The sequence below is a fragment of the Panthera onca genome, chromosome B3, assembly GCF_046562875.1.
Source record: "Panthera onca isolate mPanOnc1 chromosome B3, mPanOnc1 haplotype 2, whole genome shotgun sequence".
Classification (NCBI taxonomy): domain Eukaryota; kingdom Metazoa; phylum Chordata; class Mammalia; order Carnivora; family Felidae; genus Panthera; species Panthera onca.
This window is the reverse complement of record NC_138344.1, coordinates 115784038-115810484: the sequence shown is the minus strand read 5'-3', so window position 1 is coordinate 115810484 and position 26447 is coordinate 115784038. Positions and strand designations below refer to the sequence as shown.

At 36.1% G+C, this 26447-nt stretch overlaps 1 protein-coding gene across 8 annotated transcripts in view; it reads right to left on the bottom strand.

Moving 5' to 3' along the window:
• The window catches only part of PCNX1 (pecanex 1), a 163960-nt gene that overhangs the window by 24066 nt on the left and 113447 nt on the right, over window positions 1-26447 (bottom strand). For all 8 annotated transcript variants that reach the window (XM_078448070.2, XM_078448074.2, XM_078448072.2 and 5 more), the window contains 10 exons: window positions 25207-25298; window positions 18127-18236; window positions 17636-17741; window positions 14675-14767; window positions 13877-14027; window positions 8494-8635; window positions 7604-7781; window positions 4878-4986; window positions 3862-3991; window positions 1037-1095 (listed from right to left, as the gene is read on the bottom strand). In XM_078448070.2, coding sequence (XP_078304196.2) covers window positions 1037-1095; window positions 3862-3991; window positions 4878-4986; window positions 7604-7781; window positions 8494-8635; window positions 13877-14027; window positions 14675-14767; window positions 17636-17741; window positions 18127-18236; window positions 25207-25298 — 1170 coding nt within the window. The remainder of the gene's footprint in view (window positions 1-1036; window positions 1096-3861; window positions 3992-4877; window positions 4987-7603; window positions 7782-8493; window positions 8636-13876; window positions 14028-14674; window positions 14768-17635; window positions 17742-18126; window positions 18237-25206; window positions 25299-26447) is intronic.

The following is a 26447-nucleotide window of genomic DNA, read 5'->3' as shown; positions in this document are numbered from 1 at the left end:
GACAACAGTCGTTATTATCAAGTAACTAGTCCTACGTAATCCAATTTTAGAGTTACAAAAACCATTTGATTATTAATTAGGTTTCTCAAGTAGACAGAGTATTTGAAGGAATCTGAGAGTCAAATGGATACAAATACTTCAGTCTACCTTTGAGTTAGATTTCTTTTATTAAATTAATACATTGGAATTCTGGTTAACTTCTTACAGTTGGATTAGTGAGATTCACCCTCTATGTGTCCAATTACTAACAGATGGGCTGACAAAAGGATGTTTCCCCAATGACAAAACTAAGGAGCCAGACTTTAGATAATGGTACCACCACCCAAATACCACGTACTGAAGCTCTGTCTTGAATGGTTCCCGCACATGACATCTTTATACACAATAAACTAAATGAAATTAAATGAATATTTACCTAAATATTCAGGGAAGCAGGGGAAGCAAATATATTAATAAATATACCTATTGGTCAGATTGCATATTCTTTGATACACTTGACCAGTTTTACTTTAACTGTTCTACTTTTTAACCTCTGGAAGACAGTATCTTTCAATGGCATTTTTAATTCCTCTGAGCATTCTTAAAGTGCACTTTATAAAAGATGGGTATATACATTGTAGATACTCGAATTCACATATACTTTGCTAAAGCAGAACAAAAAGCAAAGGATAGACAGTAAAACCTTGGACCATGAGTAACTTATTCTGCAAGTAGTCCACAAGACGAGCAAACATTTCTAATAAATTTTAACTTGATAAACGAGAGATGTCTTACGATATAAGCAGTACATGACGCCAAATGTCACATGATCACAACCGAGCCAATGGTTCTTGAAATTCACTCTGATATACAAGTGCTTTGGATCACAAGCATGTTTCTGGAATGAATTATGCTCACACACCAAGGTTTTACTGTATACTCTTTGGGAAATGACAATTTGGAACTGACAGAGGATTCCCAATCAGTTAGGAAGCGAAATATATATAAATAACACATTTCTTAGACTTGCTTCTTTACTCACAAATGGAACTTTTACCTGGATTTCTATCAAGCTGGGAAGCCAATCTGGTATTCGAATGATCCACTCGTTTTGTGCTGAAGAGGGCAAAACAACATTTTTACTAAGCCTTAATTAAAAAGGAGAAAACCATATAATTGAAGTTAAGTATTATCACTTTATGTATATCTCTGAGAAAAATCTATGATTGGCATATTGCTAAAACTCCTCAGTAGTGTAGTTTAGGGGTAAGGTTTTTTACTCTCCCACCTTCATTATACATAAACACAGCAGTTATCTCCTAACATGTTAAATTGAACAGTGGGTAGAAAGACATTAATGAGTTTAATGCAAAAAAAAAAAAATTGATTAAAAATGTGTACCATATATAGTTCTTAGAGATATACAGTGCATGAAACATGTTTGCAAGGGGAAGGTACATCTATTAATGTCCAATGGTACAGTGTTCTTTAGAACAGTCGTTCCTAAAATGTGGTCCACAGAACTGGAAGCAGGGGCCTCAAGACCCTTTCAGGCAGTTTTCCAGATCAAAATGATTTTCATAACAATCTTGAGCTGTTACTGACTTTTTTCACCAGTCGACAAGTGCATTGATGGTGCAAAAAGTAACGGTGGGTATGACTACCAGCACTTCAACTTGAATCAAAGCATTGGTATCAAACTGTATTTTTTACTGCCACACATGCACAAGAAAAAACAATAAACCAAAAATTCACATTTCAATTGAAAATGTCTTTAATGAAGCAATAAAAAAAAATGGTTTTATTAAATCACACCTCCTTAGTATAGGTCTTTTTCATATTGTGTGATGGTTGTCTCAAGGGATTGCATTTGTGCCACTGTTTGAATTGCAAGCTGCACTTGGTACTTTTTTTTTTTTTCATGGAACATCACTTTTATTGTGATTATTCAGACTTGCATACTTGAGAGACATTTCTCAAAAATGAAGAAAGTGAGTCTGTCCTGTTGCCAATAACAAAATTCAAGTTTTTCAGCAAAAATCAGAATTTGGGAAAATGTATATTTACTATAATGAGTTTGATAGCTTACCAACAAACACATTCCTTACACCTCCTTTCACCTTCTTATTAATGATCTTCTCCCCTTTGTATCCTAAGACCCTTACCTCTCTCCTTAGCTCATGTAAGTATCACGCTACATGTCTCTGGAATTTCCACATCTGTGTGGATTCCACATATGCACACTATTAAATTTGATTTTCTCCTGTTCATCTGTCTCATGTCAATTTGATTCTTAGTTGAGCTAGAAGGATCTTGAAGGGTAGAGGAAATTCTTCTTCCCCAACAACAGATATGGTTTTAAGATTCCATATTGCAACTAATCTTTAGGAAACTACCATGTGTCGACTTCTAGTGAAAGATCAAAGAGAAATATCCACAATTGTTTAAAAAGGCTATTAAAATACTTCTTTCTTTTCCAGCTATGTGTCTGTGCGAGGCCAGATTTTCTCCATATAATTCAACCAAAACAACATATTGCAACAACAGATTGGTTGCAGAAGCAGTTATGAGAATCCAGCTGTCTTTTACTGAGCCAGACATTAAAGAGATTTATAAAACTACAAAAACAGTGACACTCTTCTCACTGATTTTTTTGCTGGTATAGAAATTACAGTAATTTTCATTAAAAACTGTTATTTATATTAACACATAATGGGTTTATTGTTGCTATTGTTAAACTAATTAATAAACATTTGAATTTTTCTGAGTTTTGATTTCTAACACAGTAAGTATCTGTAGATAAATCCTGTGTCAACGAAAACTTCTGACATTTCAATAACCGTGAAGAGAGTAAAGGGGTTCTGAGACCAAAACTGCTGCCACAGACAATATTTTGGACCAAAATTAAATTGCCTGAGAACATTAGTAACACAGAAATTCATCAAAAAGAGAAACACCAAGTGTGGTTTTAGATAAAAGACCAGAGCAAAAGCTTCCAATCCACAAGCTATTCCACTGTTTAAAAGGTGAGACCACTATTTTCACCCATTAGGTGCACTGATGTGTGAAAGTGTAGAGAGAAAAGAGGCAGTCATGGAGATGGCCCATAGAATTACAAATTAGTATAAGCTCTTTTTGAATCAATGTCAATACATGTTAAACGCCTTTAAAATGTTTGGGTTCCGTGACTCAGTAATTCCCCTTTTGGATAATCTTTCCAAAAGGAAAGAAGGAAGGAAGGAAGGAAGGAAGGAAGGAAGGAAGGAAGGAAGGAAAGAAAGAAAGAAAGAAAGAAAGAAAGAAAGAAAGAAAGAAAGTAAGTAAGTAAGTAAGTAAGTTTGGAGAGATTACACGTAAGGATAGTTAGCAGGCATCAGATGAAACAGCTAGCCAAAGAAACTAAATCTAAATGGAGAAAATACTTTATGCACAGAGATGGTCATTAAAAAGTTCTGCTCATGAGAAACCAGATGTAATCTATAGAAAATTTAGCTCTACAAATAGATATTTCTCAGGAAACTATGAGATAACTAGTTATGACTGCTATAATGACATAACATTGTATAGCATAAAGTTTCAGAGCTGTATTAATGTGGAACTCTAAGAAATAGCATTAAAAGAAAAAAGACAGAAAAAGGAATATGTTCACCAAGAACTAGGTTTTTAAAAAATCTCAAGAAAAATGGCAGAGAAAATATAGAACAGTTACTCTGACTCTTCTAATTTTATGTGATTTTGAAACTTCAAGAGTATTTATAAAGTTTTAGCAACATATTTCAACAGAAAAATTATTAACCACAAAACATTTATGATAATGCTGTTGATAGTTTTTCCTAGTAAAAAATAGATAAAATTGGCTTTCAAATGCTTTATTGTACTCACTTATAGTCTCTCTCCCAGAATTTGACAGGTCGAACATACGAAGTGATGAATATTGCACTTCCTAGAAAGGGATTTAGTGGAGTAGAAAAAAAGGCCGATACAGCAGCCTGAACAAACAACATGGCTGAATCTATAAAAAGCTGGTTAAGGACTTTAACATTCATTTGAGTGAGCACTCACACACACACAAATACATCTCACAAACACATTGCCATTACCGCAATGAAAACAATGTGAAGTTTGTCACAGGAATACAGAAGAGGGTGTCACTGGACAATATAAGGGGGTACAAGTAGGAAGACAAGCCAGGATAGTACAGCCTGGCATGATGCTTTGAAGGGAATCAAATAAACATCTGCTAATACGTATTTGGGAAAAGTCCATATATTACCCTGGGATAAAGATGCTGGCTTTAATTTTCCACAAGATAAAACTAAAATTTACACAAACAAAAAATCTGTATTTCTATCCACGTAGTCACTAACCTTTACTTTTATTTAGAAAGTACTTTTAAGAAATGATGAGATTAGAAAATTTTAGACATAGTTAAATTACAATCATGATTATGAAAAATGTTTGTAATCTTCATTTAGAAATATTTCTAGGGGTGCCTGGGTGGGTCAGTCAGTTAAGCGTCTGCTGTTAGTTTTGGTTCAGGTAATGATCTCACGGTTTGTGGGTTCAAGTCCCGCATGAGGCTTTGTACTGACAATGCGGAGCCTGCTTGGGATATATTTTATCTTTCTAACTCTCTCTCTCTCTCAAATAAGTATTTAAAAAATATTTCTAAACATCTTGTATTTATTAAAAGTACTCATATCTGTAAACATAAAATTTTAAATCAGCATTAATTATAAAACTTTAATACTGTCCTCATGTTCAGATGATCTGTGGGTGCACCCAAAGCACTGAGAATATTTGATAATTTATCACCTAGTAATTTAAATGTCTATAAACCAACATTCACAATAAGGATATGACCGCCCTTTCTTATACAACTTTTATTGGAAGGATACGGGGTACTGCAAAGGGCTGAGCAAAAGCATGGAAAGCAGAACCCCATGTAATTTGCCATGGGGCAATGTAAGTGTACACAAACTGCAATTTATAAAGGAGTTCCCAAAGCTGTAGGAGGAAAAGAAAAACAATCAGTAAAAAACTTATCAGATATTTGAATTAGAAAATGAAAGACCTTTAAAATGTATTTTTTTCCTATAAGAAAATGGCACTGAAAATATCTGCCATTTGCATAAAAGGAAAAGATAAATCAACTGCCAAAACACTGAATATATACTTAAGTAAAGACAGCTAGCTGATTTATGGATTTGTGTTTCATCTGTTAAAAAAAATTCTATGCCCTCTATTGGCTATATTACTACTACTACAAGCAGAATTAAAAAAAGGTAGGACATTTAGATGTTTGCAAAGCTTAAGTAATTCATACATATTTTTATCCCTAAGACACATTCTCCTCAAATTGTAGTGCTTTGGAAACAGAGTATGTTTTAAATGCAATGTCAGAAGAAATTTGAAACCAGCCAGGCAGGAAATAAAGTTGTAATACAGTTGTCACTGCCTATTCGCCTAAGGATTTAGTAGTGCATATTAGGCATCTGATCATAACCTCAATTGGTATGGTCAATGGAAACACAACACACGTTTTAATTTTACGTAAATTAGTATTTGTTTTGTTGTTGAACACGTCTTCAACACTGAAACAGAATTACTGTGTTTGTCCAAAATTGCCTCTGCATGGCAGGCAATGCAAGGTCCAATTCACAAAACAGACACAGAATCTTAAAAACAAGAGGTTCAGACTAACTTGGTGCCATGATTCAGGCATCAAGCACCTCAATTAACTGAACGATTTCAGTTAATTTGCAAATGAACCTGTTTAACTCCCAATTAAAAAAAAAGAAACCTCAACTTCAACCAATTAGAAAAAGCAGATGAACTCCTGCATTCTTCTCCGTGACTCAAATTTATGCCGGTAATCCTTGATGCTAACGTGATCAGGATGTCAGGAAGTAAAAGCAGTGTGTGTATTATCAAGATGCCATTATTCATGGTCTAAAAGCAGTGATTCAGAAAACTTCAGATTCTAAATATGAAACAGACTGAACTCAAATTTTGACTGTAACACTGAGGAAAAAATGATACGCAATTACATGGATAAGTGGGTAGTGGATAAAAATTTCTGTATACATTCATAGTAATTTTTTCTTGTAAGATTATTAAATTGATGGTGCATCTTACAATGATATCTTAAAAACTATATCTAGAAATCTCTTAAAAATTACTTGCTTACTATCATTGTTAAATTCTATCACCTAACCTTACTAATGCAAACCCCTTAAGGGCAGAGCTTTCTCTATTTTGTTCACTGATGTAGCCTCAGCATCTAGAACAGCTGTGGAACACTGTATGCTCTCAAGAACAATTTGCTTAACAAATGAAAGTATTAAGAAAATCCAAACTAATTCAAGTTAAGACTATTTCAAAGACTGTTTCTATTTTATTGCAACTTTCAATTTTTCCCCCAACAGTATACTAAGATGCCCTACAATTTCCAGTCTAAATATTTAAATTTGTGAGAAACCACATGCTTCTTTATACAAACAATTCTTTGATTAACTTTCTGGCTTCCTCCTTTGGTTACCCATGCTCACTAGAAGAGGAAATAAATGATAAAAATGCATACAAATTAGTGACCGAGCAAACATAATACTGCAATATTCTAGAAGCTACTTAGTACAACATTTAGCACAATATTTTGAAATGGACTATCACTAAAACCTGTTCAGATTAACGTTTTCCACTTGTACTATTCCCATCCTAGGTTAGACCTCTATCACATCTCAATTACTGTCACAGTCTCTTAAACTGTTCTCCATACCTTTGGGTTCTCTCTTCCCCAAGTCATCCCAATGTAGCTGACCAGGCTAACTTGCCTAAAATTGGGCTTTCATTGTGTTTTGTAGCTGCTCATATGCTTCAGCTCTCTGTTACCTATCAAATGGGATAATATATGTCAAAGTCCTTTGTATGTGGTCAGCGTTAACATGAAATCTAAACTCTATTTAATTTATAAATAATCTGATTGCACAACTTATTTCATTGAGAAAGGTAGTAGTATGGTTCAGCAAAAAGATTCTTGGAATGGGAGGCAGAAGACCCAGATTTTGTCATCTCATTTGTAAAAGGACTAAAAGTACCTCTCTTATGGGTGGATAATAAATCTCAGAAGCATTTTGTAATTTTCAGAGTATTCTGCAAATGTCACCATGAAACTAATTTCTGATTCCTCCCACACGGCCTCACTGCCTTCAGTATTTACCATCTTCATTCAGCTATCAGGTTATTTCCTCCCTCCATCTATCTAGCAGCCCACAGCCCAGTGCAATTATTACCCCATCTATTTCTAGGATTATTCAAAACCACATCCACTTTTGGAAGATCCTATGGACTTAAAAATACACAGCTAGTGGTGTTTCTCTAAATTTTCTATATAACTTAATCTTATCTTCCTAGCTATATAGCAAGAAACACGTCTTTTATGGATCATAGTGAGTAACATTGGTTAGGGATTCTACTATGTTTCTAAATGACTGGTTGATTGAAGAAAGATATTACTTAAAAGACAGTGAAGCAAATGGAATGCAAGCAGAATCCTCACTAAATGCTATATTACTTAGGGAGCTACTTTTTACCGATAGGGATATTCCTTTCAGTGACAAATTACCTTGTTGAAGAGTATAGACATGAAGAAGAGATCCAACAACATGGTCTCTGAAAACGCTTCATAGTCGATTTTGAAAAAGAGCACAGTGAAGAGGACTGTGACATACTGATATGTAGGGCTGCTGAAAGAGGATCGTAGCAACTTCAGACCAGCAATGGTGATCATTAAAGCACCTAATCTATAAGTTAAAGAAAGCACAACTCATCAATCAATGGCTGAAAACTTCAGAAAATCTACTAACTTCAGAAAAATCACTATTTCATTTACTATGCTTACGATACATTTACATCCAAAGTGAACTTCTAAAAATGATTTATACACCAAGCAAATCACATCCTAAAATAAACTCTTACATTCCCTTTTAACAATATGTATTATGATTCTTATTTCTTTATATAAATAAGCACACTTAAAAAAATAAATAACAGCATTGCATTTCTAATATATGGTTCTCCAGTTTCTTAATATTTGTATTGCTTTAATAGTAATAGCATTTAGCACATAAAAAACATGTATTAACGCCTACCCAACAACACGTACCTAGTCTAGTGTGTAGGCCTATACGATGACCGTATAGGCGAGTGACCACCTACATAGTCTGGTTTACACAGTACACAAAAACAGACATCTCTCTAATTGACCATCTAATAACAGAAATGAACCTTATTCAATAAATGTTCTCTCATAAAATATTAGTTGACAATAAGATGTCTAGAGTAGTGATATACAAGAGCAGGAACAGATGTTCAGGAATTTCACCTCACTTTTTTATCTTACAGTGCACTGCACTAATGAGACACTCAATTATTTGTTACTTGATCAATGTCTGAAGACACTGCCTATGACAGCCGCTAGTGGTTAAACATAGATGAGAGGAGTACTGTACTTACTCTGTATCCAGTTTTTTTGGACTAGCAATGGTCTCTGCACTGCTACTAAGTTCATTAAGAACAATCAATGGGTAGATGATATTCTTCTCCACAAAAAGAAGCCACACATGAAGTTTCTCAAACCACATCATAGTGGCTGCATCTAACAAGGCAATGTAAGAAGATCACATCATCTAGTGTACAAAATACAGGCATACCTCATTTTATTGAGCTTTACTTTACAGCACTTGGCAGATACTGGGGTTCTTCTTGGTTTTTTTCTTTGTTTACAAATTGAAGGTCTGTGGCAACTCTGCACTGAGCACGTCTATCAGCACCCTTTTCCAACAGCATCTGTCACATTTTGGTAATTCTTGCAATATTTAAAACTTTTTCATTATAACTGTATTTGTTACAGTGATCTATGATCAGTGACCTTTGATGCTATTGTTGTATTTGGGGATAACAAAAACTGGACCAATGTAAGATGGCAAACGTAACCAATAAATGTGTGTGCTCTGACTGCTCCACTGATCCACTGTTCCCCCACCTCTCTCCCTCCTTTCGGGCCTCTCTATTCCTTACGATTAAAATTAGGCCAATAACTCTACAATGCTCTTTAAATGTTCAAGTGAAAGGAAGAATCACACATCTCTCATTTTAAACCACAGGCTAGAAATTATTAAGTTTCATGAGGAAGGCGTGTTGAAAGCCAAGACAGGCCAAAAGCTAGGCCTCTTGTGCCAAGCATTAGCCAAGTTGTGACTGCAAAGGAAAAGTTCTTGGAGCAAATTAAAAGCGCTGCTCCAGTGAACGTACGAATAATAAGAAAGTACAGCCTTATTGCTTACATGGAGAAAGTCTGCGTGGTCTGCATAGAAGATCAAACTAGCCACAGCATTCCCTTAAGCCAAAACTTAATCCAGAGCAAGGTCCTAACGCTCTGCAATTCTGGGAAGGCTGAGAGGTGACGAAGCTGCAGAAGAAAAGTCTGAAGCCAGCAGAGGTCGGTTCAGGAAGTTTAAGGAAAGAAGCCATCTCCACAACATGAAAGTGCAAGGCGAGACAGCAAGTGCATATGTAGAAGCTGCAGCAAGTTCTCCAGAAGATCCAGCTAAGATGATTCATGAAGGTGGCTCCACTAACCAACAGATTTTCAATGTGGATGAAATAGCCTTTTATTGGAAGAAGATGCCATCTAGGAATTTCATAGCTAGAGAGAAGTCAATGCCTGGCTACAAAGCCTCAAAACTCTCTTGTTAGGGGCTAACACAGCTGATGACTCTTAAGTTGACACCAATGCTCACTGACCATTGTGAAAATCCTAGGGCCCTTCAGAATGATGCTAAATCTACTCTACCTGTGCTCTCCAAGTGAAACAACAAAGCCTGGATGACACACTTATTCATGACATAGTCTACTGAATATTTTAAGTCCAATGTTGAGGCCTACTGCTCAGAAAAAGAGATTCCTTTCAAAAATAGTACTGCTCGTTGGGGTACACCTGGGCAGCTCAGTCAGTTAAGTGTCCAACTTAGGCTCAGGTTATGATCTCACAGTTCGTGAGTTCGAGCCCCATGTCAGGCTCTGTACTGATAGCTTGGAGCCTGGAGCCTGGAGCCTGCTTCGGATTCTGTCTCCCTCCCTCTCTCTCTCTCTCTCTGTCTCTCTCTCAAAAAAACAAATTAAAAAAATTAAAAAAAAATACTACTGCTCATTGACAGTGTCTGCAAACAACATCTATTCTGTAGCCCATGGGGATTCAAGGAATAATTTTGACTTTCAAGTCTTATTTAAGAAATACATTTTATAAGGTTATAGCTGCCATAGACATTGATTCCTCTGATGGATCTGGGCAAAGCAAACCGAAAAACCTTCAGAAAGAATTCACTATTCTAGATGCCATTAAGGACATTTGCAATTCGTGGAAAGAGGTCAAAATATCAATATTAACAGAAGTTTGGAAGTTGATTCCAACACTCATGGATGACCCTGAGGATTCAAGACTGCAGTGGAGAAAGTCACCGAAGATGTGGTAGAAATAGCAAGAGACCTAGAATTAGCAGTGGAGCCTGAAAATGGGACTGAACTGCTGCAGTCTCAGGATAAAACTTGAATGGATGAGGAGCTGCTTCCCACGGATGAACAAAGAAAGCGGTTTCATGAGATGGAATCTACTCCTGGTAAAGATGCTGCGAAGACTGTTGAAATGACAACAAAGGGTTTAGAATATTACGTAAACATAGTTGATAAAGCAGTGTAGGATTTTGGAGAACGACTCCAATTTTGAAGGAAGTTACTTACACTGTGGGTAAAATGACATCAAATAGCATGCTACAGAGAAATCACTCGTAAAAGGAGTCAACTGATGTAGCAGACATCATTGCTGTCTTATTCTAAGAAATTGCCACAGCCACCCCAACCTTTGGCAACCACCATCCTGATCAGTCAGCAGCCATCAACACTGAGGTGAGGGCCTCCACTAGCAAAAGGATTACAACTCGCTGGAAGCTCAGATGACGGTCACCATTTTTTGGCAAGAGAATTTTTTTAAAAAGGTATGTACACTGTCTTTTTAGACAGAATGCTCTTGGCACACTTATTAGACTACAGGGTAAACATAGCTTTTATATGCATTGGGACACCAAAAAATTGACTTGTCTTGCTTTATATTGTGATATTCACTTTATTGCAGTGGTCCACAACCAAACCAGCAATATCTTCCAGGTATGCCGATAGTTTGGCAAAGTGACGTGAAAGGAAAATCTTACAGCACAAATTTGTCTCGGCTATAAATAAATAATGTAAGAAATCCAGTATTTCAATCACTTGCCAACTTCTATGAATTCTGATACACGTTCAGTTTTGCAACTTAGATGTGACTTAAATTTAGATGAGGGGCGCTAGGTGGCTCTGATCTCAGCTCAGGTCATGATCTCTTTGTGAGTTTGAGCCCTGCATTGGGATCTGCACGGTCATCAGATAGCCTGCTTGGAATGATATGAATTCCCTTTCTCTTAGCCCCTCCCCTGCTCATTCTCCCTCTCTAAATAAACTTAAAAAATTTTTAGACGAATTTCCTTTTAAATTTTAATTCTTGGGGCGCCTGGGTGGCTCAGTCGGTTAAGCGTCCGACTTCGGCTCATGTCATGATCTCACAGTTCGTGGGTTCAAGCCCCGCGTCGGGCTCTGTGCTGACAGCTCAGAGCCTGGAGCCTGCTTCACATTCTGTGTCTCCCTCTCTCTCTGCCCCTTCCCTGCTCATGCTGTGTCTCTCTGTCTCAAAAATAAATAAACATTAAAAAAAAAATTTTTTTTTTTTTAAATAAATTTTAATTCTTGAAACCTCAGTTTTTAACCATAACTTTTTCTCATTTATGCCTATAACTTCTGGAGAAAAGTTAGTAAGATTATGAGACTGCCCTTTTTCCGAAAAAGAAATAAATGACCTATTAAAATTATCTGTTTTTAAAATCTTAAGGTACATGTGTGTGTACGGGCATATGTATGTGTGTGTATATTATGTACATCTCAGAACATATATGAAAGTATGATATGTTTTAGATTCACACACTTCATAGAAGTCATTGCACTGTCAGTAATGTTTTTTATAATACTTTCACCTTATTTCATTGGGGAAAGTATCTAGGATAAACTGAAAGATTTAAAATAAGGTTCTCTAGCTATCTGAAAACATAGCTGGCTTCAGGAAATGCTCTAATGAATAATCTTTTTCTTTCCATTGCTAAAGTCAATAGAAGTGAAAAGAAATAAACTTTGCTAATACCTAGTGCTTTCAATAAGTCAAACATGTTATACTGATTCAAAATTTATAAAACTTTAGACTAAATATTTTGTTAAGATCAAAAAAGAAATAATTATGATCAATGACTTACTGTAAGGAAAACTGCTCTTCAAAACAAATTGGATACACTTGCTATTTTTTGTATATGAAAGCAATACTAACAGTTCACTATGAAAATAATACATCATTCTACTAAGTTCTTTTCCTGACTGTATGAAAGAACCAGTACAGATTGTCATACAGCTTTATGTCATTTTCTCTTAATTTTTTAAATTTTTGTTTATTTATTTTGAGAGAGAAGAGGAGGGACAAGGAAGGAGGAAGGGAAAGGAAGGGGGGCGGAGAGGGAGAGGGAGGGAGAGAGAGAGAGAGAGAGAGAGAGAGAGAGAGAGAGAGAGAGACAGACAGACACACACAGAGGGAGAGGGAGAGAGAGAATCCCAAGCAGGCCCCGCACCGTCAGCACAGAGCCTGACGCGGGGTTTAAGCCCATCAATCATGAGATTATAACCTGAACCGAAATTAAGAGTCAGACACTCAACCGACTGAGCCACCCAGGTGCCCCATGTCATTGTCCCTTATTAAAAGAACACATAAGAAGTATGCACAATGCCATTACTGCAACCTACAGGTTAATGTTTCATTATCTCTTCAGGATCAAACTGGTGACCAAGGTTTCAGTCCCATGATGCTCTAAGCAATTCTACTAAAAGGCCCGAGAAATTTGCTTTGAAAATGCAAAGTTAAGTTTGTAACAGAAAACTTCCAAAGGCTTCAGAGCTCTCTAAACAAGTTAATTTATCTTCAAACAATTGAAGAATTTACTCTTTATAGTAATTCATTAACTGAAAAAAAGGTTTGAGGAAAAACCACTGGTTTGTTTAATCATTGATATAATGAATGATGACATAGTTATGAACTTTTATTATTTCCCTAAAACGAGCAAGTATGGGATATTGCAAGTCATGGGGCCAATGAAGAAAGACCAAATACTTACAATAGGAAAGACAAGTCAGGATTTAAAGTGGACTGGCCTTCTACCTCTTTCTGAGTCATTTTATGCTTTACCCCAAAATCTGAGCAAGTAAGAACAATTACAAATGTTTTAAATTTCTTTTCATCTCATCAACTCTTTCCTACCTTTCTCTGGTAGGACATAGTGTCTCTGGTGGAAAGAGGAACAAAATTCTCTCTATTCCCCCTATGCTTTGAGCTAAAAATATTTCAAATAGAAATCTTAAGGAGGACTGGGTTGCCTGTACATAGAAAAGATGTAAGGAAAGGGTAAGGACTGGAAAGAGAAGCCACAAACATGCACAGAAGGATTTGTCAATGAGAGGTCTATGAAGAACAATACAGAGAGGAAGTAAATTTTATTCTGTGGAAGCCGGGATGGTAGCATTGACATTTATCCTTCAACTGAAATTAAAGCATCCTGAAAAAGGTTTGACTCATCACAGCTTCAAATATAAGTATAATAAACACAAGCCACAGTGTTACTTAATGATACTTATTTAATGGTCTCCGTTAAAGTGTAAAAAAAAAAAAAAAAAAAAAAATCCACAATATTAAACAGAGGAGTATTAATGAAATACTTACTCCGAACTTCGTATTGATTATACTCCACTGTCTTCAGCAGAGGGTGAGAAAAACAGTGCCATGGTAGCTGTTTTCTAACTTGAGGCAGCACATAATGGGTTACAAAACCTACAAAGCCGACCAATGCATATAACACATACTTGAGAGCAGGCTAAAAGAAGAATAAAATTGAGAAAATTAAAAGTGATTTTGAGAACCATAGAACTCCTAATGTGTCAGTCCAATTTCTACTTATTAATAGAAAATAGCAAAGTCAATTTGAGAAGGTAAGAACTAAAATCTGTCAACATTTTACATTGTTTTATTATGTAGTTTTTCTGAAACTTGTACCAGCGTTGCCCCATACGATCCACCGATACAGAGAAAAGTGGTGGTATGTCACATCCGACATCAATTACTAAATGATGTCTTGGGCTTTCTCTCTCTAGGATCACTGGCTCTGGGGAAAACCAGCTGCCCTTCTGTGTGGATACTCAAGCAGCTAATGGTAAGGGCACATGGAAAGGACCTTAGATCTCTGGCCAACGATCAGTAAAGAAATAAGTCCTACTAACAGCCTCAGTTGATGGCAGCCCCAAATGACTGCAGCATCATAACATATCCTGAACTAGGACCATCTAGCTGAGCTACAATTATAATCAGATTCACGACTCAGAGAAACCATGAGAAAATAAATATTTGTTATTAAAACCAAACAAAACATCATATATTTCAGCATTATGGACAAATATTATAATCAAAAAATTAGCCTAAACAAAATTATTTTCCCCCAATCAAAAGATCAAAATGATTCCTTACCTGCAACACTGTGAACACCGTGCTTACATGAATAGCAAAATATAGCACACCAATTACAATGCATACTACTAGGTCAGATTGTAAACGCTCACTCTGTGGAAGAAAACAGAATTAGCCAACAATTACATAAAATTTTAAAAATATGTATTTTTTTATTCCCAACTGGCAAAATATAAGAAATAATTTTTCATTGACCCTATTCTTCTAGATAGCTCTTATACATAACAATTGGCTATAAGTCTTTTCTTCAATTTCCTGATATCTTGGTTTAATACTGCAATACCAAGGAAATTAAGCTAGTTCCACACATGGAAGGAAAACTTCCAAACTCTTTCTATGAAGCCAGCATTACCTTGATTCCAAAACCAGACAGAGACCACACTAAAAAGGAGAATTATAGACCAATTTCCCTGATGAACATGGATGCAAAAATCCTCAACAAGATATTAGCCAATCGGATCCAACAATACATTAAAAAAATTACTCACCACGACCAAGTGGGATTTATACCTGGGATGCAGGGCTGGTTCAATATCCACAAAATAATCGATGTGATACATCACATCAATAAAAGAAAGGACAAGAACTATATGATCTTCTCCATAGATGCAGAGAAAGCATTGGACAAAATACAGCATCCTTTCTTATTAAAAACCCTCAAGAAAGTAGGGATAGAAGGATCACACCTCAAGATGATAAAAGCCATATATGAAAGACCCAATGCTAATATCATCCTCAATGGGGGAAAACTGAGAGCTTTCCCCCTAAGGTCAGGAGCAAGACAGGGATGTCCACTCTTGCCACTGTTATTCAACAGTGTTATTCAACAATTGGAAGTCTTAGCCGCTGCAATCGAACAACACAAGAAATAAAAGGCACCCAAATCGGCCAGGAGGAGGTCAAACTTTCACTCTTTGCACATGACATGATACTCTATATGGAAAACCCAAAAGATTCCACCAAAAAAACTGCTAGAACTGATTCATGAATTCAGCAAAGTTGCAGGGTATAAAATCAATACACAGAAATCGGTTGCATTCCTATACACCAACAATGAAGAGGAAGTGAAATCAAGGAATCAATCCCATTTACAATTGCACCAAAAACCATAAAATACCTAGGAATAAATCTAAACAAAGAGGTAAAAAACCTATACACTGCAAACTATAGAAAGCTTATGAAAGAAATTGAAGACATATAAAAAAAAAAAAAGGGAAAAATATTCCATGCACCAGTATAAGAAGAACAAACAGTGTTAAAATGTCAATACTACTCAAAGCAATCTACATATTCAATACAATACCTATCAAAATAACAACAGCATTCTTCACAGAGCTAGGACAAATAATCCTAAAATTTGTATGGAACCAGAAAAGACCCTGAATAGCTAAAGCAATCTTGAAAAAGAAAACCAAAGCAGGAGGCATCACAATCCTGGACTTCAAGCTGTACTACAAAAGCTGTAATCATCAAAACAGTATGGTACTGGCACAAAAACAGACACACTCAGATCAATGGAACAGAACAGAGAACCCAGAAATGGACCCACAAGTATATGGCCAACTAGTCTTTGACAAAGCAGGAAAGAATATCCAATGGAATAAAGACAGCCTCTTCAGCAAGTGGTGCTGGGAAAACGGGACACTGACATGCAGAAAAATGAACCTGGACCACTTTCTTACACCATACACAAAAATAAACTCAAAATGGATGAAAGACCTAAACGTAAGACAGGAAGCCATCAAAATCCTCGAGGAGAAAGCGGGCAAAAACCTCTTTGATCTTGGCCGCAGCAACTTCTTACTCAACATGTCTTCAGAGGCAAGGGAAACAAATGCAAAAATGAACTATTGGGACCTCATCAAAAAAACAAAGCTTCTGCACAGCAAAGGAAACAATCAGCAAAACTAAAAGGCAACCAACAGAATGGGAGAAGATATTTGCAAACAACATATCAGATAAAGGGTTAGGATCCAAAATCTATAAAGAACTTATCAAACTCAACACTCAAAAAACAAATAATCCAGTGAAGAAATGGGCAAAAGACATGAATAGACACTTCTCCAAGGAAGACATCCAGATGGCTAACCGACACATGAAAAAATGCTTAACATCACTCATCATCAGGGAAATACAAATCAAAACCACAATGAGATACCACCTCACACCTGTCAGAGATTCAGAAATATCCTACTATATTTAACATGAAATGTCCTTTGACAACATGGAAACTAAAGCCAGAAAAAACTGAATTCTATTGTGAGGCAGTTTTGTACTTCTAAAGTTTTCTGAAGAATGTGTTAACAGCTCAAGTTCAGTAAAGGTAAGTAGTATAACTCATGACTGATATAAATACAGTTTTTCACAAATGGAAATAATCTAAAATAACAGAAAAAGAATGTTTTATGCTATCTCCATAAAGCTGATAATTACTAATACATAAATTCACTAAATTAGAAAATTTTTAAATTACCGTATTTTCTTAAATATATTTAATTAGTACAGATAATTGCTCTCCCCTTCAATCTGAAAAATAAACACACACACACACACACACACACACTTTTCAGGTTGCTCTTGAGAAAGAAAATACACTAAATGAGTAGCAGATGATTTACAAGGACATAGTTTTTAACAAGAACAACACAAAATCTGATTTATGTTAATACTCATCTTTCAAATCCCAGTTTAACCTGAATAGGATTAAGAATTCTATAAACAATGAAATTACTTCATTTCACCTAATCTGAAAATGAATGCTTAGCACACTGTTTTAATTACATAGAAACAAACTTGGAGGAATGAGCATTTCATTAACAGGTTAAAATCTGACATAAAGGTAATCAACAACATACAACTATACAAACATTTTCTCCCAGTTACAAAAGGCCTTCATGAGACAACATGATGAACTGTCTAAACTTTACATATTTCAGGTGATTGTAAAAAGTTAAGACTTACAACAGAATTTCTAAGTTTTTCAGGCAGTGGATCTTTTACTTCAGACAGAGGATCTTCTGGATTTTTCTCTTCTGTTTTTGGAAAAATCTTAGATTGCACCAAAGAGCTTGAAATTTTAAAAAATGAAAAAATAGTAAGAAATACATTCATAACTTGAAAACCAGTACTTAAAGGCAAATGAAACTTATGATAAAAAATGAAGTGTTTCAAGTACATTTAGTCATTAGCAAATGAAAATGCCTAAAAAATTTAAGATGTTATAAATAAGCATACAATGAGAATTTTTATTAAAATATAGTTTTAATACTTTTTAGGAAAGAAAACGCTAACAAATATTCTCAGCCAAATTGGCTAGAATGTTCCAAAGTTAATATATTTGAAACTTAATATAGATTAAGTGAACGGTACTTTGACAAGGCAGTGGGAAAGTTAAACTTGAAAGAAATGTGAACTTCTATTTCTTTAATTCGGTAACAATTGATTTTACTTACAAAAGTACAGAGGGATCACTGCTTTGTCGACTGAGATGATAGGATATTGCCACTAATAAACCACAAAAAATGGAGAAAAGTACTGGAATATGCTGGCCATCCCAAGAATCCTGTTGGGGGAAAAAAAAAAGTTTCACAGAAAAATCTGCTTCTCACTTATCATCTATCATACAGTCCTTTTATGTCAGTATTTTGGAGGAAGATAATTAAATTCAACAGAAACTTGTCAGCTATATTATTAATTGCATTTTATTCCACATAAATTTAGATTTATTATTTTTTAATGAGCTAGAATCTAGCTAACTAGATCACCTTCAGATAGGAATAATACATTTGCTTCTGATATGTCCTGCTGTCCAATTCTTTCATATTTTAAGTGGTATTAAGCTTATGGTAAGCTATGTTCTCCCTTTAGAAATACCAAGTAACTTGGTACACCACATGTTTGATTATATATAATAATAAATCAGGGAAAAGGCAACAGATGGTACAACACATTAGGTACAGAAGAATATTCGCACTGGTGTGCTTTTGTCCTGATACCTTTGCTCATAATATGCCATTATATCTTCCAGAAAGTTGAGTAGGCATTCAGTGCTCTTGAATAATGAACTCCATATTCCCCATAATAAATAATGCAAAGGCTAGCTTCTAAAGCCAACCAAACGTGGATGTGGATATGTCATGTCATGTCTGCTCACTGCAATTATCTCTGGAGTCTACTGGCATGGGAATTGGCAGACAGTAGATAATACTGATAAAAGGAATAGTTAGAAGTTCTTAAGTATGGCCTATGATGTAAACAGCACTCTATTCCTTCTTCTTTCTCTGGGGATTCAAGAAGGGAGAATGGTAGGAGTGGAAATCCAAATTGTATTTTATTATACAACTTGCCTCCCCCCACCCCATTTAATAACAGTCTTGAAAATTATTACATATCATAACATACAGACCTTTTTTTAATGGCCACATCAAAATATCATTAGCATCATATTGAACATTATGTGTCAAGCCCCATTCTTAGATCTATGCTAAGTATTTCTTAAACAATTCTCACTACCATCCTTGAAGATATGTTCTATTGCTCCCCAATTCATAGGTGAGAAACTTAGGCACTTCTAGAGGATACAAGTAATTTGTTAAGTGGTAGAGCCAGGAACTGAACCTCCAGATTCTGGATTTGCTGAGAAGGAAGTTAAACAATATAGAAGAGTTTGAGAATGAAAGAGAGATAAATACTAAGGAAAAAAAGAAAAAGAGAAAACAAAATGTTATGTAGGCATAGCATTTGCACAGTGATAATAAGGGAAACATATGAGGTGTACAAGAGAGATGAGGAAGACCATAAGGTAGAGATGTGGGGTGAGAAGTGAAAGATAAGTTAAGCCTACAATGGCCATAAAGCACAGTCCATGGGTAATACCTAAAATTTGACAAAATATAAGAAGTGTGAGTTAGTTAATTAAACATAGGGAGGTAAATACCAAAAGAATCAGCTCAAAGAACTGAAAGTGGTAACTCTGAGGCAGGGATAAACAGGTAGGAGATTTTTGTTCCTAGCGATAAGTCTTGTAGAAATACCTGACTCTTTGAAATATATACAAGAAAAACTTTACTAAACATTAAAACTAGGGGTGCCTGGGTGGCTCAGTCGGTTGAGCGTCTGATCCAGGCACCCCCAAATTTAGCTTTTAATGAGCTAGAAAGTTCAAGGAAAAATGGAAGAGTAACACAAGGAAGCAGAAATCAGAAAATAATAATGTAAAAGTCCATATTAATGAATAGATAAAAAGGAAAACCATTTCTAAAGGCATGCAGTGATGTCTCCCAATGTGTCTAACTGCCTAGAAGCAACTATTGTTGTCAATTTCTTGTATATTCTTCCATAATTATTCTATGTCTATACATACAAGTCATTGGTGTGTGTGTGTTTTAATATTTTTTAATGTTTATTTCTGAGAAACAGAGCACAAGCGGGGGAGGGGCAGCAAGAGAGGGAGATACAGAATCCGAAGCAGGCTCCAGGCTCTAAGCTGTCAGGATAGAGCCCAACGCGGGGCTCAAACTTGTGAACTGTGAGATTATTACCTGAGCCGAAGCTGGACACCAACTGACTGAGCCACCCAGGCGCCTGTGTGTGTTTGTGTGTGTTTTTAAAGCACAAAGGAAACATCCATTATGGGGCATATACTTTCCTTCTGATTAAAAGAAATATATTACCTTCCTTTTTATTGAAAACACACACACTCAAGAAAATGTGATATATATATATCAATCACACACATTCAGGAATATTATTCAACCTTAAAAAGGAGGAAAATCTTTTCATTTGCAACAACATGGATGAAAGTGGATGGCATTATAATAATTGAAATAAGCCAGACAAAGGCAAACACTGCATGGTGTGTGTGTGTGTGTGTGTGTGTGTATTTTTTTTTTTTTAACCAGAAAGTGGAATTTATAGAAACATAATACAAAAGTGGCTGCCAGGGATTGGGATGTGGGGGAAATAGGGACAGGTTGGTAAAAGAGTACAAATTTTCAATGAAGGTCTAGATGGAGGGTGCCAGAAATGAGTGCAGGTAAAAAGGTATGAACACTTCCAGTTATAGGGTAAGTCATGAAAATGTAATATAAACCATGGTGACTGTATTTAATTTTTTTTAATGTTTATTTTTGAGAGCGAGAGAGACAGAGCATGAGTGAGGGAGGGGCAGAGAAAGAGGGAGACACAGAATCTGAAGCAGGCTCCAGGCTCTGAGCTGTCAGCACAGAGCCCGACATGGGGCTCAAACCCACGAACCATGAGATTATGACCTGAGCTGAAGTTGGATGCTTAACCAACTGAGCCACCCAGGCACCCCTGTGGTAACTATATTTAATAACACAGCATTGTGTGTTTGAAAGTTGTTAGGAGAGAAGGTCTTAAAAGCTCTCATCAGGATATACATTAAAAAACCTTTGTAGGGGCGCCTGGGTGGCTCAGTCGGTTAAGCGTCCGACTTCAGCTCAGGTCACGATCTCGCGGTCCGTGAGTTCGAGCCCCGCGTCGGGCTCTGGGCTGATGGCTCAGAGCCTGGAGCCTGCTTCCGATTCTGTGTCTCCCTCTCTCTCTGCCCCTCCCCCATTCATGCTCTGTCTCTCTCTGTCTCAAAAATAAATAAACATTAAAAAAAAAAAATTAAAAAAAAAAAAAAAAACCTTTGTAACTGTGTGCTGAAAGATGTTAACTTGACTAACTGTGGTGATCATTTCACAATACATACAAATATCAAATATACATTGGAAACTAATATAATGATATATGTCAATTATACCTCAATTAAAAAACTAAATAAAAATAAACAAAATCTTTTTTTAAAAAGGATAAGGTCTAAGGCTCTACTGTGTAACAGGTCTAGACCTGATAACACTGTATTATATAATTGAAATTTGCTGGGAGTAGAACTTAAATGCTCTCACACACAAAAAAGATATGAGGTGATAAATGTATTAATTAACTTGATGAGAGAAATCCTTTCATAATGTGTATGTGTATCAAATATCACATACAATTTTAGTATCTTACAATTTTGTCAATTATACTTCAATAAATCTTGAAAAAAAACAAATGGTTTCTCTTGAAAATCATTCCATATTAGCACCTAAAACTCTGTTTTAAATCTGCAGGTTTATTGTAATGGGTGACACCTAAAAGTAAAATGTCTAATGGAAACACCACATCCAATAACGAAGGAAAATAATTTATCTTCCTGCCTGCCTTTAGGATACAAGGTTCTGGTTTGCAGTTTTCTAATTGCTAGATAATTATAGTTAAACAGCCCTTTGTGCACTGGGCTAGAAAAGTTATCGCACTGCTGTGACTGCAACTTCACAGTTGTAGTCAGTTTCCAAAACGACTCAGTTTCCAAAACAGGACTCAAAGCACAGATCTAAAACCTTTACACCAGGATGGTTTACAGGCAGTACACCTGGGAGAAGCTTGCATTTGGATTTCCTTGCCTCTAATTGCTTCCTGGGATTAGCCCCATCAAGTATTTCCCTCTCTACTGGGTTTTCCCTCTCCCCTTATAAATGTAATCAAGTCTTAGATCTTTCTAAAAAATAAAAACTTGAGGGGTGCCTGGGTGGCTCAGTCAGTTAAGCATCCGACTTTGGCTCAGGTCATGATCTCACAGCCGGTGGGTTGGAGCCCTGCATCAGGCTCTGTGCTGACAGCTCAGAGCCTGGAGACTGCTTCGGATTCTGTGTCTCCTTCTCTCTTTGCCCCTCCCCTCAAAAATAAACATTAATATACATAAATAGCCCCTCCCCTCAAAAATAAACATTAATATACATAAATAAATAAATATAAAAACTTGGAAACAACCTCCACTATGTAAAAATTTCCCAACTATATTTTAGAAAGAGTATCTTACAGGGCACCTGGGTAGCTCAGTCGGCTGAGTATCCAACTCTTGATTTCAGCTCACTTCACTGATCTCAGTCTGTGGGATCGAGCCTCACTTTGGCCTCTGTGCTGAAAGCAGGAAGCCTGCTTGGGATTCTCTCTTTGCCCCTCCCCAGCTCACATGTGTACGCATTCTCTCTCGAAAAAAAAAAATTTTTTTAAAGCTTTTAAAAAGTATCTTACCTTAATCCTTAATATTTTGCAAACTCAAGCTTATATTAATCTAGCTTCCTCAGCCAAAACACCAAAGAAGCTGTTTTATTGAAGTCACCCATCACCTATTAACTGCCAAATGCAATAAAAGCTTTTTTTCAGACAATATTGCCTCTGAAGTTTCCTTTGTGGGATTCTGTTCTATCCATCACTTAAATACCGGCATTTCCCAGGGTTCTATTTGCATCCATTTCCTTGTATCAATCCAGGTTAGCAGTCTTTATTTACACTTTAATGAATTCTAAATCTTTTAACCATTACCTCAAACCTCTCTACATATCACTTCCTACTATGCATCTCTAGATACCCCATAAATATCAACAAATAAATCTGTCCACATACATAAACAACCACCTTCCTTGCTAAACTCAAAGATTTGTAATCTTAGGCACAAGTATCTCTATCTAACCATTTGTTCAAGCCAGATCCTACCCAGAAGTCATACTGGACCCTCTTCTTTCTTCTCATTATCCATAGAGTCCCTAAATATATTCACTAAATCCAATTTTAGTTAGGTCCCTCTTAATTTCAAGATTGCAATACAACTGACCCACTTCTGATCCTTCCTGCTTATATTTCAATCTCCTTCACACCAGAGACCAAGTAATCTCTCTGAAATGCAACACTGATCATTTCTTTACCTTACCTTGAATATTCGGATGGCCTTTCATTTCCACCCCAAAATGTTCAGGATAAAAGATATTTCATAATGCAGCCATTGCTTTCCTTTCCAGCCTTACCGAAGCCATCTTTCTGCATGTACCCAAACCTCCAGCAATTCCAAATTATTTGCTGTTTCCTGTACATAACACACTTTCTTTACAACTCCATGGCTCTTCATCCCTTGTCTCAACTAACAAATTTCTATTTGTCTGTCAAATTATTAGCTAATTTATATTTGTCTGTCTTTGGAAAATTATCTTTAATCCCTTTTGATTGAATAAGGTAGTATCTTAACTTCTGTACCTGTACCACTCTGTTTTCATAGCCTTCCTCATCCTCTACTGAAAGTGCTGGCTGACTCATGAATCATAGCTAACATATAAGCAACTTAAAAGCAGGAAATGGTGTTTAGCACAGTACTGGGCACATGGTAAATACTCCCTAAATGCAAATGAATAAATGATGCAAGAAAGGATACCATGAGGCACTTTTCTTAGTCCTTGCAACCCTATCATTCTCTGATTATCTTGCATTAATTATAAAAAAAAATAATAATAATGCCATGGGTTACGAGTTGTGTACAAGAAATCTGGGGCACCTGGGTGGCTCAGTCGGTTAAGCATCAGACTCTTGATTTCAGCTCAGGTCATGATCTCACAGCTCGTGGATTTGAGCCCCACATTGGGCTCTGTGCTGACAGTGCGGAGCCTGCTTGGGATTCTCTCTCTCCCCCTCCCTCACTGCCCCTCCCCCCACCTCAAAATAAAGAAACTTTAAAAAAAAATTTTTAAGAGTTGTTTACAAGAAATTTAAATTTTTTATGTTTACAACTTGGTGATAATCTTCATTTAATTTTATTTATTTTGAGAGAGAGAGAAAGAGAGAGCATGAGTACACAAGCAAGGCAACAGCAGAAAGAGAGGGAGAGAGAGAGAATCCCAAGTAGGCTCCTCAGTGTCAATGCTGAACCTGATGCGGGGCTGGATCTCACAAACCATGAGATCATGACCTGAGCTGAAATCAAGAGTCCAATGCGCAACTGACTGAGCCACCCAGGTGCCCCTGATGGAGCTAATTAAGGCTCATCCAGATCCTTCTAAACCAATAATGACATTAAATCTCGCTGCATAAATTTTTACTGGAATTATCTTAAATTGCAGTCCTCGTGCTTGTGCCTACACATTTTAAGAAATCTTGATATGAACAGTAGTTACATTTTGTATTTTGTTATTACCATGCCCACCTCTACCCCAGACCAACCTAGTTCTAATAATGTTTCGAATTTTGACCTATAATTACCGTGTGGAAAAGGATTTACTTTTTTTTTTTTTTTTTTAATAAATGTTTATTCATTTTTGAGAGAGAAAGCATGAGCTGGTGAGGGGCAGAGAGAGAGGGGGACAGAGGCTCTGAAGTAGGCTCTGCGCAGACAGCAGTGAGTCTGATGCAGGGCTCGAACTCATGATCCAAGAGATCATGATATGAGCTGAAGTCAGATATTCAAATGACTGAGCCACCTAGGCGCCCCCAAAAGATTTACTTTTAATAATGGGTAACTATGAAACTGCTTTTGAATTCAAAGTAAATGAGAATGAGAATAATATCCAACACATGAAGATCATGGAAATTAATGCTAAAGTGGTCTGAGGGAGCATGGGGAGAGGGAGGCTTAAATCATTATTAGTCAATTTAAAACAATCTCCATAAAGAAAAATAGCCTTAAAGACAAAATCATACTACAATGTACCACTCACCTTTAAAGCCCCGTAACACAATCCATACAGTAAGGCTACCGCCACAATGCTACAGATAAAACTGTAAAGTGCTGCAAGCAAGCTTGTAGTGGCTAGAGGGGAAGGGAAAAAGATTTAGTATTTTATAAACATTTATGGAAAACACATCTGAAAAGGTCACTGAAAAATATTTAAAATGGTATAATATTGACTACAATGAAATATCTACTCATTTCACTTTTAAAAATTCAGTTAGGTCATCTTATCCTTTCCAGAGATTTTGAAATGACAAAGATGTACTATCCACAATTTTTGATACAAGACAAAATATATTCACCTTGTAAGTAATGAAAATTTACACATGGCAGAAGAAACTGGACCTATATTATGCTTCAAGGATGTACCTTATTATTTACAGAAGTATGGGAAAATGAAGCTTGCAGAGGCCTAAAAAGGAACTGGTGATAGATTAGGTATTCACTAAAACTATTAGTCTCTGTAAACAGAATGTGCATTACCCAAAGAAGTAAATTTATACTCTCATGTGTTAATTCTCACAAAAAAGTACAGATATGACTAATTACTAACTAACTAACAACAACAACAACAAATAGATCCACCTCTTCAATAAGTGGTGCAGGGAAAACTGAACTAAGTGCAAAAGAACGAAACTGCGCCACTTTCTCACACCATACACAGAAATAAGCTCAAAATGGATTAAAGACCTAAATGTTAAGATATGAAACCTTAAAATTATAAAAGAAAACATAGACAGCAGTCTCTTGGACATCAGTGTTAGCAATATTTTCTTGGCTCTGTCTCCTCAAACAAAAATAACAGAAGCAAAAATAAACAATTGGGACTACATTAAACTAAAAAAGCTTTTGCAGAGTGCAGGAAACTAACAACAAAACAAAAAGACAACCTACTGACTGGGAGAAGATATCTGCAAAGGACATATTCGATAAAGGGTCATTATCCAAAATATATGAGGAACTTATACAACAGAGCACAAAATGGGAGAAAAAAAAGAAAATAATTCAATTAAAAAGTGGGCAGAGAACCTGAAGAGACATTTTTCCAAAGAAGATATACAGATGGCCAACAGACTCATGAAAAGACATTCAACATCACTAACCATCAGGGAAATACAAATCAAAACCACAATTGGGTATCACCTCACACCAGGCAGAGTGACTAGTATCAAAAAGAAAAGAAAGAACCAGTGTCAATGAGGATGTGAAGAAAAGAGAACCCTCGTG